Below are 23132 nucleotides of genomic sequence, written 5' to 3' on the forward strand. Positions count from 1 at the left end.
CCTGGGGGTGGCTCCTGGGTAAGTTAGCTCTCTGTCTGGAAGTGTTTTAGTAATAGCCTTTATCATGAGGCCTACTGTGACAAATTACATGGCCCTATTTGGGCACTGCTATTATGTAGGTTAGGACTGCTGTATCGGAGAAGCCGTGACGTGGCCAGCAGCTAAACATGTGTTTGCAAACATTTGTGACCAATTCTCTGAATTTTATTACCAGATAGGTTCAGGGATGGTTACAGGTAATTTTCAGTGTGCGGAAGGGAATTTAGGGGTGGGGATTTGCACCCCCCTCCTCTCTGTCTGTTGTTTGTCTGTGACCCCTCCCCCTTCCAGCACCTGATATATAATTATCTCCAGGTATGATTGAGCAACTGCCAAATTGTTTGTCTGCTTGTGTGCAAGAGGCATTGAATGGGAGCAGCATTTGGAAGGCATGCTGTTCCTTGTAGTGCCAATGGGAGATCCTGGGGGTGGCTCCTGGGTAAGTTAGCTCTCTGTCTGGAAGTGTTTTAGTAATAGCCTTTATCATGAGGCCTACTGTGACAAATTACATGGCCCTATTTGGGCACTGCTATTATGTAGGTTAGGACTGCTGTATCGGAGAAGCCGTGACGTGGCCAGCAGCTAAACATGTGTTTGCAAACATTTGTGACCAATTCTCTGAATTTTATTACCAGATAGGTTCAGGGATGGTTACAGGTAATTTTCAGTGTGCGGAAGGGAATTTAGGGGTGGGGATTTGCACCCCCCTCCTCTCTGTCTGTTGTTTGTCTGTGACCCCTCCCCCTTCCAGCACCTGATATATAATTATCTCCAGGTATGATTGAGCAACTGCCAAATTGTTTGTCTGCTTGTGTGCAAGAGGCATTGAATGGGAGCAGCATTTGGAAGGCATGCTGTTCCTTGTAGTGCCAATGGGAGATCCTGGGGGTGGCTCCTGGGTAAGTTAGCTCTCTGTCTGGAAGTGTTTTAGTAATAGCCTTTATCATGAGGCCTACTGTGACAAATTACATGGCCCTATTTGGGCACTGCTATTATGTAGGTTAGGACTGCTGTATCGGAGAAGCCGTGACGTGGCCAGCAGCTAAACATGTGTTTGCAAACATTTGTGACCAATTCTCTGAATTTTATTACCAGATAGGTTCAGGGATGGTTACAGGTAATTTTCAGTGTGCGGAAGGGAATTTAGGGGTGGGGATTTGCACCCCCCTCCTCTCTGTCTGTTGTTTGTCTGTGACCCCTCCCCCTTCCAGCACCTGATATATAATTATCTCCAGGTATGATTGAGCAACTGCCAAATTGTTTGTCTGCTTGTGTGCAAGAGGCATTGAATGGGAGCAGCATTTGGAAGGCATGCTGTTCCTTGTAGTGCCAATGGGAGATCCTGGGGGTGGCTCCTGGGTAAGTTAGCTCTCTGTCTGGAAGTGTTTTAGTAATAGCCTTTATCATGAGGCCTACTGTGACAAATTACATGGCCCTATTTGGGCACTGCTATTATGTAGGTTAGGACTGCTGTATCGGAGAAGCCGTGACGTGGCCAGCAGCTAAACATGTGTTTGCAAACATTTGTGACCAATTCTCTGAATTTTATTACCAGATAGGTTCAGGGATGGTTACAGGTAATTTTCAGTGTGCGAAAGGGAATTTAGGGGTGGGGATTTGCACCCCTCTCCTCTATGTCTGTTGTTTGTCTGTGACCCCTCCCCCTTCCAGCACCTGATATATAATTATCTCCAGGTATGATTGAGCAACTGCCAAATTGTTTGTATGCTTGTGTGCAAGAGGCATTGAATGGGAGCAGCATTTGGAAGGCATGCTGTTCCTTGTAGTGCCAATGGGAGATCCTGGGGGTGGCTCCTGGGTAAGTTAGCTCTCTGTCTGGAAGTGTTTTAGTAATAGCCTTTATCATGAGGCCTACTGTGACAAATTACATGGCCCTATTTGGGCACTGCTATTATGTAGGTTAGGACTGCTGTATCGGAGAAGCCGTGACGTGGCCAGCAGCTAAACATGTGTTTGCAAACATTTGTGACCAATTCTCTGAATTTTATTACCAGATAGGTTCAGGGATGGTTACAGGTAATTTTCAGTGTGCGGAAGGGAATTTAGGGGTGGGGATTTGCACCCCCCTCCTCTCTGTCTGTTGTTTGTCTGTGACCCCTCCCCCTTCCAGCACCTGATATATAATTATCTCCAGGTATGATTGAGCAACAGCCAAATTGTTTGTCTGCTTGTGTGCAAGAGGCATTGAATGGGAGCAGCATTTGGAAGGCATGCTGTTCCTTGTAGTGCCAATGGGAGATCCTGGGGGTGGCTCCTGGGTAAGTTAGCTCTCTGTCTGGAAGTGTTTTAGTAATAGCCTTTATCATGAGGCCTACTGTGACAAATTACATGGCCCTATTTGGGCACTGCTATTATGTAGGTTAGGACTGCTGTATCGGAGAAGCCGTGACGTGGCCAGCAGCTAAACATGTGTTTGCAAACATTTGTGACCAATTCTCTGAATTTTATTACCAGATAGGTTCAGGGATGGTTACAGGTAATTTTCAGTGTGCGGAAGGGAATTTAGGGGTGGGGATTTGCACCCCCCTCCTCTCTGTCTGTTGTTTGTCTGTGACCCCTCCCCCTTCCAGCACCTGATATATAATTATCTCCAGGTATGATTGAGCAACTGCCAAATTGTTTGTCTGCTTGTGTGCAAGAGGCATTGAATGGGAGCAGCATTTGGAAGGCATGCTGTTCCTTGTAGTGCCAATGGGAGATCCTGGGGGTGGCTCCTGGGTAAGTTAGCTCTCTGTCTGGAAGTGTTTTAGTAATAGCCTTTATCATGAGGCCTACTGTGACAAATTACATGGCCCTATTTGGGCACTGCTATTATGTAGGTTAGGACTGCTGTATCGGAGAAGCCGTGACGTGGCCAGCAGCTAAACATGTGTTTGCAAACATTTGTGACCAATTCTCTGAATTTTATTACCAGATAGGTTCAGGGATGGTTACAGGTAATTTTCAGTGTGCGGAAGGGAATTTAGGGGTGGGGATTTGCACCCCCCTCCTCTCTGTCTGTTGTATGCTCTCTACTATGACATTGGGCATTGGCCTTGGCAGACGACGTTGATGGCATTTCATCGTCTCGGCCATGACTAGTGGCAGCAGCTTCAGCACGAGGTGGAAGTGGATCTTGATCTTTCCCTATTTTAACCTCCACATTTTTGTTCTCCATTTTTTAATGTGTGGAATTATATGCCAGTATCAATAGCAAATAGCAATGGCCTACTACTATATTTACTGCGCAAAACTAAAATGCACCACAGGTATAGAATGTAGATGGATAGTATACTTAATGGATGACGAGTGACGACACAGAGGTAGGTACACAGCAGCGGCCTACCGTACTGCTATATATAGTATACTGGTGGACACTGTCAGCAAACTGCAAAACTAAAATGCACCACAGGTATAGAATGTAGATGGATAGTATACTTAATGGATGACGAGTGACGACACAGAGGTAGGTACAGCAGTGGCCTACCATACTGCTATATATAGTATACTGGTGGACACTGTCAGCAAACTGCAAAACTAAAATGCACCACAGGTATAGAATGTAGATGGATAGTATACTTAATGGATGACGAGTGACGACACAGAGGTAGGTACAGCAGTGGCCTACCGTACTGCTATATATAGTATACTGGTGGACACTGTCAGCAAACTGCAAAACTAAAATGCACCACAGGTATAGAATGTAGATGGATAGTATACTTAATGGATGACGAGTGATGACACAGAGGTAGGTACACAGCAGCGGCCTACCGTACTGCTATATATAGTATACTGGTGGACACTGTCAGCAAACTGCAAAACTAAAATGCACCACAGGTATAGAATGTAGATGGATAGTATACTTAATGGATGACGAGTGACGACACAGAGGTAGGTACAGCAGTGGCCTACCGTACTGCTATATATAGTATACTGGTGGACACTGTCAGCAAACTGCAAAACTAAAATGCACCGCAGGTATAAAATGTAGATGGATAGTATATTTAATGGATGACGAGTGACGACACAGAGGTAGGTACACAGCAGTGGCCTACCGTACTGCTATATATAGTATACTGGTGGACACTGTCAGCAAACTGCAAAACTAAAATGCACCACAGGTATAGAATGTAGATGGATAGTATACTTAATGGATGACGAGTGACGACACAGAGGTAGGTACAGCAGTGGCCTACCGTACTGCTATATATAGTATACTGGTGGACACTGTCAGCAAACTGCAAAACTAAAATGCACCACAGGTATAGAATGTAGATGGATAGTATACTTAATGGATGACGAGTGACGACACAGAGGTAGGTACACAGCAGTGGCCTACCGTACTGCTATATATAGTATACTGGTGGACACTGTCAGAAAACTGCAAAACTAAAATGCACCACAGGTATGGAATGTAGATGGATAGTATACTTAATGGATGACGAGTGACGACACAGAGGTAGGTACACAGCAGTGGCCTACCGTACTGCTATATATAGTATACTGGTGGACACTGTCAGCAAACTGCAAAACTAAAATGCACCACAGGTATAGAATGTAGATGGATAGTATACTTAATGGATGACGAGTGACGACACAGAGGTAGGTACACAGCAGTGGCCTACCGTACTGCTATATATAGTATACTGGTGGACACTGTCAGCAAACTGCAAAACTAAAATGCACCACAGGTATAGAATGTAGATGGATAGTATACTTAATGGATGACGAGTGACGACACAGAGGTAGGTACACAGCAGTGGCCTACCGTACTGCTATATATAGTATACTGGTGGACACTGTCAGCAAACTGCAAAACTAAAATGCACCACAGGTATAGAATGTAGATGGATAGTATACTTAATGGATGACGAGTGACGACACAGAGGTAGGTACAGCAGTGGCCTACCGTACTGCTATATATAGTATACTGGTGGACACTGTCAGCAAACTGCAAAACTAAAATGCACCACAGGTATAGAATGTAGATGGATAGTATACTTAATGGATGACGAGTGACGACACAGAGGTAGGTACACAGCAGTGGCCTACCGTACTGCTATATATAGTATACTGGTGGACACTGTCAGCAAACTGCAAAACTAAAATGCACCACAGGTATAGAATGTAGATGGATAGTATACTTAATGGATGACGAGTGACGACACAGAGGTAGGTACAGCAGTGGCCTACCGTACTGCTATATATAGTATACTGGTGGACACTGTCAGCAAACTGCAAAACTAAAATGCACCACAGGTATAGAATGTAGATGGATAGTATACTTAATGGATGACGAGTGACGACACAGAGTTAGGTACAGCAGTGGCCTACCGTGCTGCTATATATAGTATACTGGTGGACACTGTCAGCAAACTGCAAAACTAAAATGCACCACAGGTATAGAATGTAGATGGATAGTATACTTAATGGATGACGAGTGACGACACAGAGGTAGGTACACAGCAGTGGCCTACCGTACTGCTATATATAGTATACTGGTAGACACTGTCAGCAAACTGCAAAACTAAAATGCACCACAGGTATAGAATGTAGATGGATAGTATACTTAATGGATGATGAGTGATGACACAGAGGTAGGTACAGCAGTGGCCTACCGTACTGCTATATATAGTATACTGGTGGACACTGTCAGCAAACTGCAAAACTAAAATGCACCACAGGTATAGAATGTAGATGGATAGTATACTTAATGGATGACGAGTGACGACACAGAGGTAGGTACAGCAGTGGCCTACCGTACTGCTATATATAGTATACTGGTGGACACTGTCAGCAAACTGCAAAACTAAAATGCACCACAGGTATAGAATGTAGATGGATAGTAACCTTAATGGATGACGACACAGAGGTAGGTACAGCAGTGCACTTTGCACTGTACTCCTCCTATATAATATTAATTATACTGGTGGTCCCTAGTCCCCACAATAAAGCAGCACACTGTGAGCACAGATATGGAGTGTTTTTCTTCAGGCAGACAACGTATACTGGTGGTCACTGTCAGCAAAACTCTGCACTGTACTCCTGCTATAGCTGCTCCCCAGTCCCCACAATTAAGCAGTGTGAGCACTCAGCACAGATATATTATGCAGCACACTGAGCACAGATATGGTATGGAGCGTTTTTTTCAGGCAGAGAACGGATAAAAACTGGTGGTCACTTATCAGCAAAACTCTGCACTGTACTCCTAACAGCTGCTCCCCAATCCTCCCCACAATTAAGCAATAAACAACCAATCAACTGTCTTCTACAATAAACGGAGAGGACGCCAGCCACGTCCTCTCCCTATCATCTCCAATGCACGAGTGAAAATGGCGGCGACGCGCGGCTGCTTATATAGAATCCGAATCTCGCGAGAATCAGACAGCGGGATGATGACGTTCGGGCGCGCTCGGGTTAGCCGAGCAAGGCGGGAAGTTTCGAACCTGCCTTGGACCCGTGTAAACAAGGTGAAGTTCGGGGGGGTTCGGTTTCCGAGAAACCGAACCCGCTCATCACTAGTTCAGAGTATTACGGTATTACTGGCATATTGAACTGTTATTGACCCCTTTACATTTAAACAGTTTCCAGTGACAAAGTGTTGCAGAGTAATACATTTAAATGTCACTTTACTTCCAGGTGTCTGCCTTGTATTTTGGGTTTGAGGGTTCTTTGTTCCTCTGTTGTGCCATGACAGGATGAAGAAGAAAATATTTCTCAGCAGCACCCCTACTGTACATTCTGCCAATCACAGAACATACAAACTGAGATACGTAACAATGACTTTTTTTATGACACATTCTACATCACGTCATATAATACACACAAGAATATACATACAACTTTTGGGTGCTTACAATATAGTACACACACTTTTAAATAAACAAGAAACAGACACACTTGACACACACAGGGCCTGCTAACAGATATACTGTACTGTACACAGGTAAACACGGCAGTACGGATGGTGTAATGGTTAGCATTACTGCCTCACAGCACTGAGGTCATGGGCTCGATTCCCACCATGGCCCTAACTGTGTGGAGTTTGTACATTCTTCCCGTACTTGCGTGGGTTTCCTACGGGTACTCCGGTTTCCTCCCACAATCCCTCCAAAAATATACTGGTAGGTTAATTGGCTGCCAAGAAAATTAACCGTAGCGTGAATGTGACTGCGTGTACATGTGGTAGTGAATATAGATTGTAAGCTCCACTGGGGCAGGGACTGATGTGAATGGCCTAATATTCTCTGTAAAGCGCTGCGGAATATGTGTGTGCTATATAAATAACTGGTAATAAATAATAAATAAATAAACACGCTCATAAACAAGTATGGGCAATACATACGCGTACAATCACACAGAAGGCCGGTCACAAATTCTTACGTTAGTTTGAACAATAACAATTTCAGCAATTTCACACGGGGCTACAATGCAGCATTTTTGTTTATAATTGTACACTAAAAAATAAATGGTCATGTTTTACATTTTGAGAAATAAAATAAAAAAATGTAAAGAAAAAAACAAAGTTTAGATTAGTTCTGTCCCTTGGTAAGAACAACCAGAGTTGGTTCAATCATGATTCTTTCGGTTTAGATCACAGCTTGTTGATTTAAACTCATAACACTTCCTTTATTTGCTTTAAACTTGGGATTGCTTGTGCCAAGGAGGATTTATCCGTAAACACAGCATTCTAAACATTTATTACACTTGAAGTATATAGATGAGCACAATAGTAAATTCTAAGGCATGGTCATATTCAGGACATGAATGTACATCTTGCGATAAGAGGATTACCGCTGCCTGTTTATTTCTAATCAATACAGAGGTGAAAACCTTCCTGCAGGCTGCACTGTATACTTCTGTTTCCATAATACAGCTTGGAATCCATATACTTTCTGTTACATGCCGGGCACATTATACCACTGGACTTGTGTCTAGAGTCTGATATTTGCTTGCGTTTGGTGTGGTGATGGTTGATGTCTGCTCAAACTGGAGACAGGCCTTTGAGGCCTGAATAAATATAGATGATTATAAAACTGATAAATGTGGCGCCACCTACTGGACAAAAGGGTGGGCTCTTGCTGGAAAGGGGCGTGTTTTGGGGTGAATTGAGGCGTGGCTTAATTTATCTTGATTTTGATTTGTTCTTCAGTATTGAGATTACTAAAACATAAAACACTTTGCATATATGAATACCATCCTATATTATAAAAGGCTAGCACTGCTCCTTACCTCTATGAGGGGTATTCAAGTGTTTTGGGCGCCGGTGGCCACTTGGTGGTGTCTGACGGAGCGGGGGCCTCTGCGCGACGGCGCTGCTGTTAATCTGGCACTGGGTGGTGTGGCCGGTGCACTCGCACAAAGCACACATGCCCTGTGGGCGTAACCGGGCACCTCCACCTGCGATAGCCAATAAAGTATGTGCCACCTGCTGCCACTAGCTGTCTTACCTCTCTGCGGTCTGCTGGCCACTGCAATGTATAATATTAGCAGTGCGCCTGGCTCCTTCTCTTCCAGGCACACAGCTAGTAATACACATGACAGCCGGCAGCGCTGCAGCTGCCTGCCCTGTGTGCTCCACCCCCTCCCCTGTCTCCGGCAGTGTCTTCGGGGACTGGGAGAGATGTCATGACGTCTCTCCCAGTCCAGTCCCTCAGTGCCCAGTGCCGTCAGCAGCCAGCCAACAGAAGAGGCAATTGAGAAAGATGTGAAGTGGACCAGTGCACACACAGAAGCTGCTCATATTGACCCCTTGGTGTGTTAGTGTCACCTCACACTCCCCGACAAATGAACAATCAGCGAATGGGTCGGCGCTGAATAGAAGAGAATATCCCACAATCAAGAATCCTCAATTGCCAACAGTCCTGTTGATCCATTACTTCTATCAACCTCAGGTCCTGCTGAATGTCTCAAAGAACAAAAAACATCTCTGTAGGGGGTACTGCTTTCCCAGTAACACACAACAGTAATGCTCCTTTCACATCGCACAAATAACCCGGTATCGACACGGCATATTGCCGTGTCGACACGGGTCAGTTTGTGATGTGAAAGCACTCTGCCGGAATTAGCGGGTCGCCTGACCCGGTAATTCAACCCGGTATAAAAGAAGGATTATACCCGGGTTGAATACCGGGTCAGGTGCAATGTGAATGGGAGCCGCGTCGATGCAACACGGTTCCCATTCACAGCATAGGGAGAGGCGGTGCAGGAGATGAGCTCATCTCCCAGCGCCGCCTCCAACCCCGCCCCTGCTGCTGCTGCGCCCCACCGCTGCTATGGCAACCGACCCGGTATATTGCCGGGTCGGAAAGCCACCATAGCAGAGCAAATGCCGGATCCCACCCGGTAAGGACACGTTTCTCTTACCGGGTGGGATCCGGCATTTGTGATCTGAATGCGGTATAAGTGACCTAAAGTCTCCTACCAGAGGGAATGGTCTACGTTTTGCAGTAGACACAAGCGCATTAAGGGGAGAGGGCCAAGCCTAATATGGAATCTGGTAATCCTGTCCTCTAATCATCCTCCACACTGTGGCCCCTCCAGCACTGAAATACATACATGTAAAAGCAAATGGAGAATACTCCACATAGTGTGATATTGCATTTTTTCCATATTTCCCTATAGATTGTAAGATTGCGAGCAGGGCCTTCCTACCTCTATGTCTGTCTGTTTTTACCCAGTTTTGTTCTATTACTGTTGTTCTAATTGTAACGTGAAACGGAATATGCTGCGCTATATAACAAACTGTTAATAATAAATAAATACATAATTAAAAAACACGTTAAACATACAAACATTGGGTAATATTGGACTCTCATCAGATAACAGAGTCTACTAGAGTAAAAGCAGACATATGAGCAGTGGTAAATCAATCAACGAGGGGTCCCCAGACAACACCGTCCACCAGCTGTGATGAGTTTCAACACGTCCTGCACAATACCTCCAACCCAACGTGTTTTGTTACTTAAAGTAGCTTCCTTAGGGCATCTGCGTTGAGGAAAAGGCACTGTCTGTGATGGACACTGGTCTGGAGACTGGAGAGCCTACATGCATCACTGTGTACCCCCCTGCCCTCAGTCACTGTCACGATCCTGACTGTAGTTTTCATATTTGGTGACTTACCTCTGCCATCTGTTCTGGATCCTGTGTCTTTTGCTCACAGGGATAAACAGCTTGTCAGTACCCTGAGTTTCCTGAGTCCTGAGTTCTCTGCCTGGAAGGTAAGAGTTAACGAGCTCCATCTGTGGTGATTAACCTTCTGTGTAAATCTGAATTCAGCAATCTGGAGTTTAAGCCTAAAAGCCAGCATCCTCTGTTCAGGCTTCAGTGTTCTTTTTGCCTGCTAGGCCTCACTCCACATCAGAGCCTAATCTGGAGTATTCACGTGACAGTGTTTGATCACCTGACCCGGAGCTGTCCAATCCTGTGCCAGCCTGAGACTCTCTGAATCACCTGACTCTGCTCACCAATCACCAAGGACCAGGAAGTATAAGTGAGGAAACTTGAGTTGCAGACTCTGCCAGTTCACTGTGTCACACTGTCAGCTATGTGTAAGCTTAGAAGCTGAGCTCCCTAAAGGTAACACTTGTACTTTGGTTCCTGTAAAACTCTGCTCTTTTGTTACCCAGTCTGGATTACAGTTGTGTTACCATTGATATCCAGTATTCGTCTCGTCTTAAAGCCATAGCCGCAGAATTCCACAGTCTCGTCTTAAAGACACAACTGCAGTATTCTACAGTCTCATCTTAAAGTTACAGCTGCAGTATTTCTCCAGTCTCGTCTTAAAGCCACAGCTGCAGTATTCTACGGTCTCATCTTAAAGTCACAGCTGCAGTATTTCTCGAGACTCATCTTAAAGCCACAGCTGCAGTATTCTAGTCTCGTCTTAAGCCACAGTTGCAGTATTTGTCAGTTTCGTCTTAAGCCGCAGTATTCTTCAGTCTCGTCTTAAAAACACAGCCGCAGTGTTCTTCAGCCTTGCCTTAAAGTCACAGCTACAGTCATTATTCTACTTACAGTTGCGTTTCCAGTTATATCCAGTAACCAGCCCAGTTCCAGTCTCACCAGTAACCAGTCCGGTTCTCAAGCTCGCCAGTAACCAGCCCAGTTCTGCGCAACTCCAAAGAACCTATTTCATAGTAACCTTGAGTACACAAGCACCTACTCCTGTGACAGTATATCCAGTTCAATAGCACCAATACATTCACCATCCTGCTTTCAACACCAAGTCCCTGGTGATCCAGTGGTCAGGATATGGCTCCCTCTGCCGAGGCCCGGTCAGAGACTGCTCCTTCTCACGGATTCCTACAGACCAGCCTAATATACACATAGTCCTCCAGTCGTCCGCACAGACTTCACTAACACGCCGGGTTCACAAAAACCACAGTCATAACAGTCACAGATTGGGGGTGAGTGTTGACTGTGCTGCATAATGTTATTTAATATTAGAAATTATTTTTTGTGGTGGTAAAGTTATTATAAATTTAGTGTGAGGCATAGAGGCATAGAGAGTGTAATAATGGCCAGAATGAGAATAATGACAATCCCCTCCCCTGTGCAGAAAGTGATGGGGTGGGATTATTAAGGTTATAAATGAGGTGAGGCATAGAGGGGTTTGTTTGGGTGAAAGGGGTTTGTTTGTGGGGGGGGGCGGAGCACTGATGCTCTTTTCTTGCACAGGGCGCTAAAATATCTAGTTACAGCTCTGCTGATTCACAGTCTGTATTAAGGAGATGCGGCTACAATCCCGACGGTTGAGGTCCCGGTGCATGATATAGCGGTGCTGGAATTCCGACACAAGACCGCAAGCTGGAAGCCTGATCATTGATACAGCAGGGTGGGTAAGTGCTATGCTGGGGATGGGGGGGGGTAGGTTTAGTCACCCCCAAAACCTACCCCCCCCCCCCCCTTGTAAGTACTATGCCAGGGAAGGGTTAGGCATCCCGACAGCTGGCATTTCATACCCAACCCGTATTAATCGCCTGTACTGTTAAAGGCTCAGTGTTTCTTAATTCAGTGAAACTGTTTAAGAACTTCACCTTGCCTGAGACCTCAGGGGGCTTCTCTGTAGACATCCAGAGGCCTGGTGGCATTTGTGCTGTATCATTACTAGGTAAAGCTCAGTGTTATTTTACTTATGTGTAATCTGCAGGAGATTGTACAGCATGGGGCGAGGATGTCATTTGTGAGTCAAATGTCATCCTCAGGGCAGTCAGTCCCAGGCCCTCCACCCCCGATCAGAGCCGTAGAGTATCTACTGATTGCAGTGAAGTCTCAGCATATTTGTGTTCACATTGCACATTACATTGTAGAAGGCAGATGTTTATGACAGATACTTACCAAATCAAGTGATTGTCAAACAAAAGGAAACGCACAAGAACTATAATAAACACTGCGTTGTGGAATGTGGGGAAAAGGAATAAACGATCAAGAAGAGAGAAAATCAAGTAAAATAATAAAACACAATTGCCACGGACAGACAGTGAAGCCCTTCTAAGCCTTAGTTTGATTTTTGAGGGCCACATGCTCCTGATAATAAGGAGTATGGGGGTTGAGTGTTCCCCGCTGGACTGCGAGAGGTGATGAAGAACATTTCCAGAGCGAGGCAGGAGTCCTATATCCCGCGGCCACAATCATCTGTATCTGCCATTACTCTGCTGATTGTTCTAGGAGAAATAATGAGTGTGTGGGGTAGCTACATGTAGAGATCTCTGCTACATTATGGGCCAGAGCTCTAATAGTCCCATATAAATCCGTGATCATTAATGAAGCACAGAGAACATTTTCCCATAAGCTCTTTCATTATTGACTGGAAAATGTTATTTCTAAACATGTTACATTTATATTACGTGTATTCTGTCATTGCATTATGCATGGCAAATCCCAGTGGTTCTCACTCAAACTCGGTCCTCAGGTCCCAAAACAGCTCATGCTCTCCAGGTCACCTAGCAGGGGCACAGGTGTACTCATTACTCACTGTCACATTTCCCAGATCACTTAGCAGGGGCACAGGTGTATTCATTACTCATTGATTTGACACATTTTAAAAGATCCACAGGTGGAGCTAATTATTTCACTTGTGGTTCTCTGAGGAGACCTGGAAAACGTGATTGCTATGATAATAGCAATGCAGAGATCTCCGTTACATACATTTGCAAACACATGGGAAGCCACCAGCCTCAGAATGACGCCTCTGCTCCGGTTGGCCTACGCTACATGATAATAGCAACTATTTTGGGTCATACATCTCGCACATGCCCAGTGGAGCCGGCCGGGGGGGGTAGAGACACAGCGAATCTGCACTAGGCTGATGCACTCTTGGCTCTAGCAGGGATCGCCAGACGGGGTAGTATTCACTCCCCCACTTCAGCATCTGAGATGTTCACATTGTCATATTGCACATTTGTGTTATCATGTTACTCTATTTCAAATGCAAATGTTATCTACCCAATAAAGGCAGTGTCACAACAGGGTACTAATGCGCTCTAGGCCAGTCCCACTGCACCCCGTACATGCCAAATACAGTTGCCATAGGCAGTGCCGGCCATAGAGATATGCAGTATAGGCAAATGCTTAGGGGCATCTTGGCAGGTTAGACATCTAAATTCTAATTAGAAATTTCAGGCTGTAGCTTTAATGCAGCCGCTGTAGATTTAATACACTGGCAGTGGGCGGTACAATAAAGTTTTTCATGTTCATTACGGCGTGATGCCATGACGTCATGACAACACATGGCACTGTTGCTGTGGCAGCGGGCAGCCAGAAGATATCAAAGAAGCGAAGTGTGGTGGCCGGCGAGACACTTATGTGGGCTGGGGCCGAAATCTGCAGGAATTCATTCATGTTATTTGAGAAATTGTATATATATATATATATATATATATACAGTGCCGTAACTAGGCATTTTAGCGCTGTGGTCAAGAAACGGCATTGGCGCCCCCCCCACACCTATGCAAGATAGGGGCAGTGCGCGCCGCAGGCGCGCAAAAAAAATATATAGGGGCGTGGCCACAAAATAATACTAATTCATACTACGGTGCACAGTAGTCTCTATTATTCAAATTACGCCGCAAAGTAGCACCACTACACCAGGTAGAGCCCCTTTTTACACATTACGGCGGACAGATTCCCCTTTTTACACATTACTGCAGACAGCATCCCTCTTTTTACACATTGTGGCAGAAGAGAGAGAGAGAGAGAGAGAGAGAGAGAGGAAAGAGTGTTAGGGAGAGAGAGTGAATGGGAAGAGAGAGAGAGGAGTGTTAGGGCGAGGGAAAGAGAGCAGTGCCAGATACGCACATGCCCCCACAGCGCCAGATACGCACATGCCCCCACAGTGCCAGATACGCACATGCCTCCACAGCGCCAGATACGCACATGCCCCCACAGTGCCAGATACGCACATGCCCCCACAGCGCCAGATACGCACATGCCCCCACAGCGCCAGATACGCACATGCCTCCACAGCGCCAGATACGCACATGCCCCCACAGTGCCAGATACGCACATGCCCCCACAGCGCCAGATACGCACATGCCCCCACAGCGCCAGATACACATATGCCCCCACAGCGCCAGATACGCATATGCCCCCACAGTGCCTGACACACACATGCCCCCAGCACCAGATATGCAGTGCTGCTCACCTCTGGGCTCCACTGTTGCTGCTCTGCGGAGTTAGTCCAGTCTGAGTTGGGCCGACGCTGCCTCCATACACTTTTCGGCCTTGCCTTCACTCCTGGTCACATGGAGGGGATGTGCTGTGTACTCACGATAGCGGGAGGCGGGCGCTGTGCACCTGCGATTGCGGGAGTGGGAAGTCATCAAGCTTTGCCCCCGCGATCGCGGTAGGAGACTGTGCCGCGATCGCGGAAGGAGACTGGGCATCCATGAGCAGGGGGAGGGAGAGTGATGGGAGATGCTGTGCACCCGCGATCGCGGGAGGACACTAAGCAGGAGCGGGGGCGTGGCTGCGGGCATCTGCGGCAGCGCTTTCATCATCTGGCGCTCTATGCAGATTGCAGCCGCGTACCCCGCGTGGTGGGTACGGGCCTGGCCGGCGCCTCTCATCTTTTTGGCCCCTTTCCCCACCCATTTCGACGCCACTGACAGCAGCGCCAGGCAGCCAATACAGAAGGAGAGAGGACTGCTGTAGCGGTGCTACTACCAATGACATAGCGCTGCTGCGGCTCCAGTCCCCCCCCCCCCCCTCCTCCCTTCCTTCTCTGCCTCCGGCGCTGCTGCTCTCCCTCAGCGCGGCGCACTGCACACAGCAGGCGGCATAAAATGAGTCAGTTTGACTCATTTTATGCCGCTGACCATGCGCCCTCAGTGTAACTGCGCTGTGTGCCAGGCACACCTGGCACACAGGTAGTTACGGCGCTGTATATATATATATATATATATATATATATATATATATTAGCGTGTGCTATTGTATGGAACTGGGGCTGGAGAGACACTTGTGTGGGCTGGTGAAACACAAGGTGGGATGAGGCTCTGTGACATGTGGAACACAACACAATGGGGGAAAGGCAGCACAGCACCATGAGACTACGCCCTTCTGCGCGCACAGGGCCTAATTCAGTAAGGATTGCAAATTCTGCTACTTGGCAGAATTTGCAATCCTTTTGTTTGCATGCCGGGGGCCGCCCATCGCAGGACAAGACCGCCCAGCATGCTGACCGACCGCCTACCCCCTTCATCATGCTGAAATTGCGATTATTTAGACAGCAAGATCAACCTGGTTTTGCTGTGTAAATGATTGCCACTTTAAAATAAACTGAAAAACCTTACCAAATCTCTCACTTTCTGAAACTCTCACTCTATTACATTTGGCCCATAGTTTTGTAATGTAACCACAGCAAAATACAAACAGAACAGTAGTTGTGCAGTTATAGCTATGATATCCTGCACCGGCAACGGCAGCGATGCCAGGGAATATACAACAGACACTGCAGTAAGTAAGTTACTAGGACTAATTGTACCAAGATCATTTTGGTGAATGGAACACTGAAGAATCTCTGTTCCTGTTATTACGTTAACAGCCAATTGGAAAGTTCTTGTTGCGGCTTGAACAGCCGCATGATCGTCCCTTTCGTCGGAGGAGATACCAGTTAAATATTACAGCGACATACTGTACGTAAGAGTCAATTTCCTTGAACAGCTGCATCAGGATCAAACATCACTTACTATAATGAGATGCTGACCTGCTCTAAGTACTGACAGAATAACAAGTATCAGCAGGCACCGGACTTGTAGTGCTTGCTGGGATTTGTGGATCAGGGGCATCTAGCTGTTTATGGCTGAACTACAGTACAGCAGGAAAGAATAACAAACTGTTCATTCTAAACTGAATCTCTCTCAAGAGATTGGTTGACAGCGGAAATGGTCTGGACTGGACTGGCTGCTGTGGAGCTTTCTATGCATGTCCCCATGTATGACACACATCCATTGGTGCAGGGAGATGTACAGCCCTATCCTGACCCACAGCTGCTGCACTTGGGCAGAGAGAATGAGAGCAGCATGGCCAGAACAGTCTGGACTCCAGTACGCCGAACAGGATCCCCACAGCGCCTTTTGTTACGGTGGAGCTCTCTGTGCCTGTGTGTGTAACAGCTGTCACACAGCAAACGGTGCAGGGAGACTTGCACAGGGAGCTCCACAGCAGGTGAGGTTGTTGCAGGGAGCTGGTCTGGTCCGACTTTCCGTTGTCTGGACCGTTCCCGATTTCACTTACTTCCTCATATCTGCAGAGGCCATACCGTGACTTCCCAACACCTCGTAGATATTGAGAAACATCTCAATTGTCATGATCCAGGCTATTTTAAGTAGGAATAGGACTGTTAATATCAATGTATGTGATATCAATATTCTGATCGCTATATCAATGTACCAGTGTACGATACCAGTTAACTGTCTTTGCATGTCAAATGGTAGAAGCTTAATTGATATGCTGGTATTTCATTATAGCCACAGAACGTCAGAGACACACTGGCTACTCAGGTGTGAATTCTTCCTGATCAGAGCTAGTTTAATTACCCCAGTACCAGAGCATGGCCAGAGAGGTGTTAAGCCCTTTCTGACCAGTTTGTAATGGATGTTTAGCCAGGCCTCATCCTGCAATCATAAACCCTAGCTCCAAGCATCAAACAGTAGAGCGATAACAGAGTGTAATCCTGTACATGATATTGCAATGTCCTTGTATCCAGCATGGAGCAGGTTAAAAATCCTTCCAACGGAAGGGGCTGCAAGGGGGATGTAGTTGGCATAAGGGGTGGTCTTGAGTTTGCCGGCAGTCGGGATCCCAGCGCACAGTATACCGGCACCGGAATCCTGGCAGCCGGCATACCGACACTTTATCTCCCTCTTGGGGGTCTATGACCCCCCCTGGAGGGAGAATAAATAGCGTGGCGAGCACAGCGAGCCCGAAAGGGGCTCATTTGCACTCGCCACACTGTCGGTATGCTGGCGGTCGGGATTCCGCCGCCGGTATGCTGGTCGCCGGGAGCCTGGCCGCCGGCATACAATACTACACCCGGCATAAGAGTTAGAAACTGCAGGCTGTGTGTCATTTTATCCTGAGGCAAACAGGTCAGGAATACTTAGGGGTCTATTTACTAAGCCTTGGATGGAGATAAAGTGGACAGAGATAAAGTACCAGCCAATCAGCTCCTAACTGTCATTTTTCAAACCCAGCCTGTGACATGGCAGTTAGGAGCCAATTGCCTGGGACTTTGGGGTACATTTACTAAGCAGTGACAAGAGTGGAGATTTGAGCCAGTGGAGAAGTTGCCCATGGCAACCAATCAGCACTGAAGTAACATCTATAATTCGCATTCTATAAAATTATATAGAGCTGCTGATTGGTTGATGGGACAACTTCTCCACTGGCTCACTTCTCCGCTCTTATCACTGCTTAGTAAATGTCCCCCTTTATCTCTGTCGACTTTATCTCCATCCAAGGCTTAGTAAATAGCCCCCTTAGTTTTATAAAGTGCACCTGAGCATCAAGGATAGGCCTCAATCCGCCAGCCCAACTTCAGTTGAAGCTGTGTTTATTCCTATTTTTATTTTATCAGAAACTGTAGTCGCTTGTGTGACTATTAAACTATTTTATTCTTGTAAGTTTCTTTTTTTCTGTAACAATAAGCTTTGAAGTTTTGACTTGGATTAAAAACCTAATCTTATTTCTATTATCTGTGTTTTCCAAACCCAAAGCCTCGAGAGGTCAGGTTACCAAATTTTTACTTTGTGTGCGGGCAAGAGCAGAAGCTCACCCTGGGCGTGGTCCCTCAAAGTCGCTTAGCCTGGCAGATGCAGCGACTGGTACTTCTGCTGGAAGCAGTTACCATGTGGATTTACCACACATGCTGAGGTCATCAGTACAGTGTCATAGGCAGCGTTCTCAGATTGGCGTATCTGGAGAATCGCCACGCCAGGATCGTGACATCAATGTTGTTAAATCAAAGCTTCATCACAAAGTTAGTCCCTTATTGCAAAACACTGCATGGCAGCTTAGTAACCAGCCCCGGTCAACACAGTACTACATAGCCAATGCATGAAAGCATCTGATGGTGGATGACAACTAAAGTGTACTTGATGTTATAATGTAGCGGCATCTTTTATTATAGTTAATCATTTTCTCCAACATTCAACAAGAAGTGGAAAAATCCATTAATTTGTCACAGCAAATAAACCAACAGAGCAGTTTCCGAAAGCAAATTGTTTACCATAAATTGCAAAATTGGCCATTACACTGAAACCTCTTACTTTTGAATGCTAGAAGAAGAGAACTGAATGCAGTACAAGACAGAAGAAGAGGAGACTTATTACTCTAGTAAGTGCATATCGGATAAATCTCTACGCTGTGTACAGTACTGTATAATACACGTGATAAAAGGACATGAGGTATAGAGTTCCTGTAAGAAATAAATTGCAAGCTCAGAATCTTCTTACAACCTACAGACACCCAAGCCACGAGGAATCCAAACATACATGTGCTGAAGAATGTCTTATGTCTACAGAATCCATGAAGTTATGCTCTGTGAGCGTTGGGTATGGTATGCTGGTGACTGGGATCCCAGCGGTCAGCATATAGAAGCTGGGATCCTGGCCGCCAGAATGCTGGTAGGGGGGCGAGAGCAGCAAAGCCCCTTGCGAGCTCCCTGCTCTCGCCACAGGTTCTATTCTTACTCTATGGGTGTCGTGGATCCCCCACGATTGGGAATAGCCCTTTAGCCGGGATTCCGGCTGTCGGCATTGTCAGTAGTCGGGATTCCGGCAACGGTATCCTGACCGTCAGGATCCTGACTTTCCAGCAATGTAACTGCATCCCCTCTGTGCATTGATGCACAGGCATCACAGGTTAGTAATGCTGATAGGGTAATACACTACCGCAGCACAACAAAGTACAAATAGCAGTCATTGTATGACAGGAATTAAGAAAAATCAATTTCACCCCTGACGACAGGATATTCCCAAACACACGGATGGACAACAAAATGTACAGATAAAGGGCTACTGTCATTAAGTTATCAGAGGGACACAGTCAGATGGGCACCCAGTGGACCAAAATGACCTCTACAGGTTACTCCATAATGGGATAAGGTGAAAACCAGAAAGTCCCCCACCCCGGAACGATGGACCTGACCAGTTACCTGCAGCTAACTCTGCCATTATGGAGCTTGTAGTGCTTGTCTGGGGTGGTGTCTGTGATATCTGTCCCTGGGGGGGGGGGGGGGGGGCAGGGATGGTGAGATTACAGCCTCTCCGTATGGTCCAGGGATGCAGTAAAACCGGGACGGTTCAGACCTCATAGGGAGGCTGTAATGTCTCCCTCTCCCCCCTCCCCAATGACAGCTGTCATAGACACATACCCCCCTCCCCCCTAATCCCCGGACAGGAAACCCCCCCTAGACGTGGACGAGAACTACAAACTCCAGAATGGCAGAGATTATGAAAGGGAGCCGGTCCAGCATTCCGGGGTCCAGACCTTTCCGGTTTTTACCTAATCCCCTCCATAACTACCTGAGACCTGGGACCTCAGTCATTGATGGATACTAAATTACAGTATTAACTATTTGCTCAGAATGTTTTAGACTCCTGGGTTTAAAAGATGCAAAAAACTTCTATTGGCTACTATTTATTTATGTAGACTCATATTTCTGTAAATCTGAAAAAACAAAGTGACGTGTGCCATCAACACAGCAGCAAAATACAGAATACACTTGAACATTTACTCTTTGAGGTCATTCATTTAGAGCAGGCATTCCCAACCGCGGTCCTCAAGGCACACCAACAGTGCAGGTTTTAGTGATATCCAGGCTTCAGCACAGATGGTTAAATCAAAATAACTGCGGTACTAATTAAGTCACCTGTGTTCAAGCCTGGATATCACTAAAGCCAGGACTGTTAGTGTGCCTTGAGGACCGAGGTTGGGAAACACTGATTTAGAGGCTTGTACAGCACGTGTCTTCTCGAAACTTTTCCTAAACGCAAAGCAGTTGCAATGCTATTGCAGAATCGCTTATTCCAATTGTAGCCATTTCATCTAATAAGATCTAAACGATTCTCTCCGGATTTATTTCATCCAATTCAGATAGTGGAACTGAGCTGCTTCATAACCCAGAACGACAGCAATAAACAGCTTTGCCTAATATAGTATTTGGCTACGATGCAGAAATGGGAGAGTGAAAGGCGAATCAATGTACAGTATGTAGTAAAAGTCGCAGGTGGCTTTGACACTACATCAAAGCTGCATGAGGGTTGATACTCAACCTGTAGACATTCCCTAGAATATAAAATTATTATCAGGCTATTATGGACTATTAACTACAAGAGGAGGGTTTTGCAGGCAGTCCCTGGTATTCATTTAACTCAATATGAAACGCAACGGAATATGCTGGCGCTATAGAAGTAAATGTTAATAATTATCACTGCTATGATATGTTCCGAGCAGCCAATGAAGATACATTCTGTGCTATGGAGCTAGATTGGCGCATCAGTGTATTGTTTATTGAATTAGGATGATTACGCCTTGCAGCGTCTCTGTAAACCCTCTCAGCCGTGCAGCTCTCTTCCCAGACAAGCTCCGTTTTCCCAGCAGGCTCTCGTGTAAGAAATATCACTAATTGTCATCATCAAAGACTCATTATACAGGGAAGCGTTGGAACACAAGTCCTATGGGCACCTGCCTCACATCATACAGCTCTATCTGCTGGAAGAGCCGCAGCGAAGAGTCAGGAATGCAACACAGTAGGTGGAATAAAGAAGTTGATTAGATTTAATTGCTACTACTGCTCTATACAAAGTGATGACAGCGTTATAAACAGCAGCGGGCGGCAGATGTGCCCCGCACAATATCAAGGTACTGTATGTCATTTGTGGACAAACAAACCACACAATATTTATATGTAACACTTTGAAAAGAAACATTTTGATTTGGTTTGATATAACACATTGCAGCACCAACTGTGGCCGTAGATGGTACGAGCAGGATTGTGGTTACTTATGTCTCTGTGTTGTGTAATTATTACATTGTGCTCTGCAATGCATCGTGTTTTATTGTTTATGTATACATATTTATGCAGCACCAGTGCTTTATTATTGGGTTGCATGGGATTGTTATAATGCACAGTATGTAGCTACGACATGTCGGCGTCTCTATTCCGAGCAGTGTCACGATTCCGGCGTCGGTACTCCGAGCAGTGTCAGGATTCCGGTGTCGGTATTCCGAGCAGTGTCAGGATTCCACCGTCGGTATTCCGAGTAGTGTCAGGATTCCAGCGTCGGTACTCCAAGCAGTGTCAGGATTCCGCTGCCGGTATTCCGAGCAGTGTCAGGATTGTGGCGTCGGTATTCCAAACTACTGTTAAGATTCTGTCGTCGGTATTCCGAACGCGGGGATCCCGAACGCCAAGATTCTGACCGGATCCAATATAGTTCTGCTGGAAATGTTACACTCATGGGAGCCAACTTTAATTATTTTGGGAGGGGAGGGATTAAGTACTATCCACCCCATAACTAAAAAATGTCATGCATTGTCATGGACAGTGATAGCAACAATACTAGAGGAGGTACAGCACCAACAGAGATCCTATGAGTTCTGTTAAGTTTCTTTACTTATGTAAACTTTTTGTCGTCCAGATCTTTTCTATACAAGTAACACAAAACACACACTTTGTACTAGTCCACAAACCATGTAAAACCAAGCGCTGAGTCCCTACGGCATGCCAACTTTGTACTTACTGGTAGTGTTATACTTGATCCCATTGAAGGAGTCCGGGCAGGGTCTCTCCACAAGCTCCCCAGCTATGCTCCTCGGCCAGCAGGTACCAATCTGATCGATGGTGGCACTGCAGTGGGGACCTTAAGGTGTCAGAAAAAAAGGAGAAAATGAATTCAGAGAGCCTGGAGAAATGCAGAATGAAATTCATGTACAGACATCTGCTACATCTCCCCAGCTGCCTACCATCGAAAGGCTGGAAAGAGTGGTTGCTGCTGAGAAAAGTGTCTTGAAAAGCATCCAGAAGGCTGCAGTTGGCATCAAATTCGTCTATGATGATTTCAAATATAGTGCTGTCCATCATAGTGGCGGCGTGGGAGCCGGGGAGATCTCCTGCCTGACAGCTGCTGAGGCTGAGATGTGGAGGGTTCAGCCCTGAGACTGGCAGCTGGGGGACTCTCCTGTGCACACAGTATATAGGACTCAGCAGAGCAGCCAATCACAGGGGAGGCAGCTGCTGGTCCTGCTACTCCGTCTCACACTTCTAGATGCCTCTGGGTAGCTCAGTTATATCTGTGTGTGCTGGCAATAGCCCTGACAGAGCTGCCCACACACTGTTGCAGGCAAGTAACCAGCACATATCCCTTCAGCAGGCTTTATGGGGTTAACCTCTTACTGCCTAAAGCGCAGGATGCAGAAAATCCCAAATCCAGCGTAACGTTTGTAGCTGCTGAGCTTCAGCTTATTTTTAACCTGTTAAACTCTGAAAAGAAACAGTTAAGCCTGGAAAAGTGATAAAGCAGTGATAAGGCACCAGCCAATTAACTCCTAACTGATCATTTACAGTACATATTGAAGATGATTGGCTG

The 23132-nt window shown here is 46.2% G+C and overlaps 1 protein-coding gene across 1 annotated transcript in view; it reads right to left on the reverse strand.

Annotated features, from left to right (window-relative positions):
• The window catches only part of CRHR2 (corticotropin releasing hormone receptor 2), a 306717-nt gene extending 283910 nt beyond the window's left edge, over positions 1-22807 (reverse strand). Inside the window, exons 1-2 of the mRNA XM_063924323.1 lie at positions 22510-22807; positions 22287-22406 (exon numbers count right to left, since the gene is read on the reverse strand). Coding sequence (XP_063780393.1) covers positions 22287-22406; positions 22510-22627 — 238 coding nt within the window. The 5' untranslated portion in view covers positions 22628-22807. The remainder of the gene's footprint in view (positions 1-22286; positions 22407-22509) is intronic.
• Positions 22808-23132: the final 325 nt, after the last annotated feature.

Source organism: Pseudophryne corroboree, chromosome 5 (genome assembly GCF_028390025.1).
Source record: "Pseudophryne corroboree isolate aPseCor3 chromosome 5, aPseCor3.hap2, whole genome shotgun sequence".
Taxonomy (NCBI): domain Eukaryota; kingdom Metazoa; phylum Chordata; class Amphibia; order Anura; family Myobatrachidae; genus Pseudophryne; species Pseudophryne corroboree.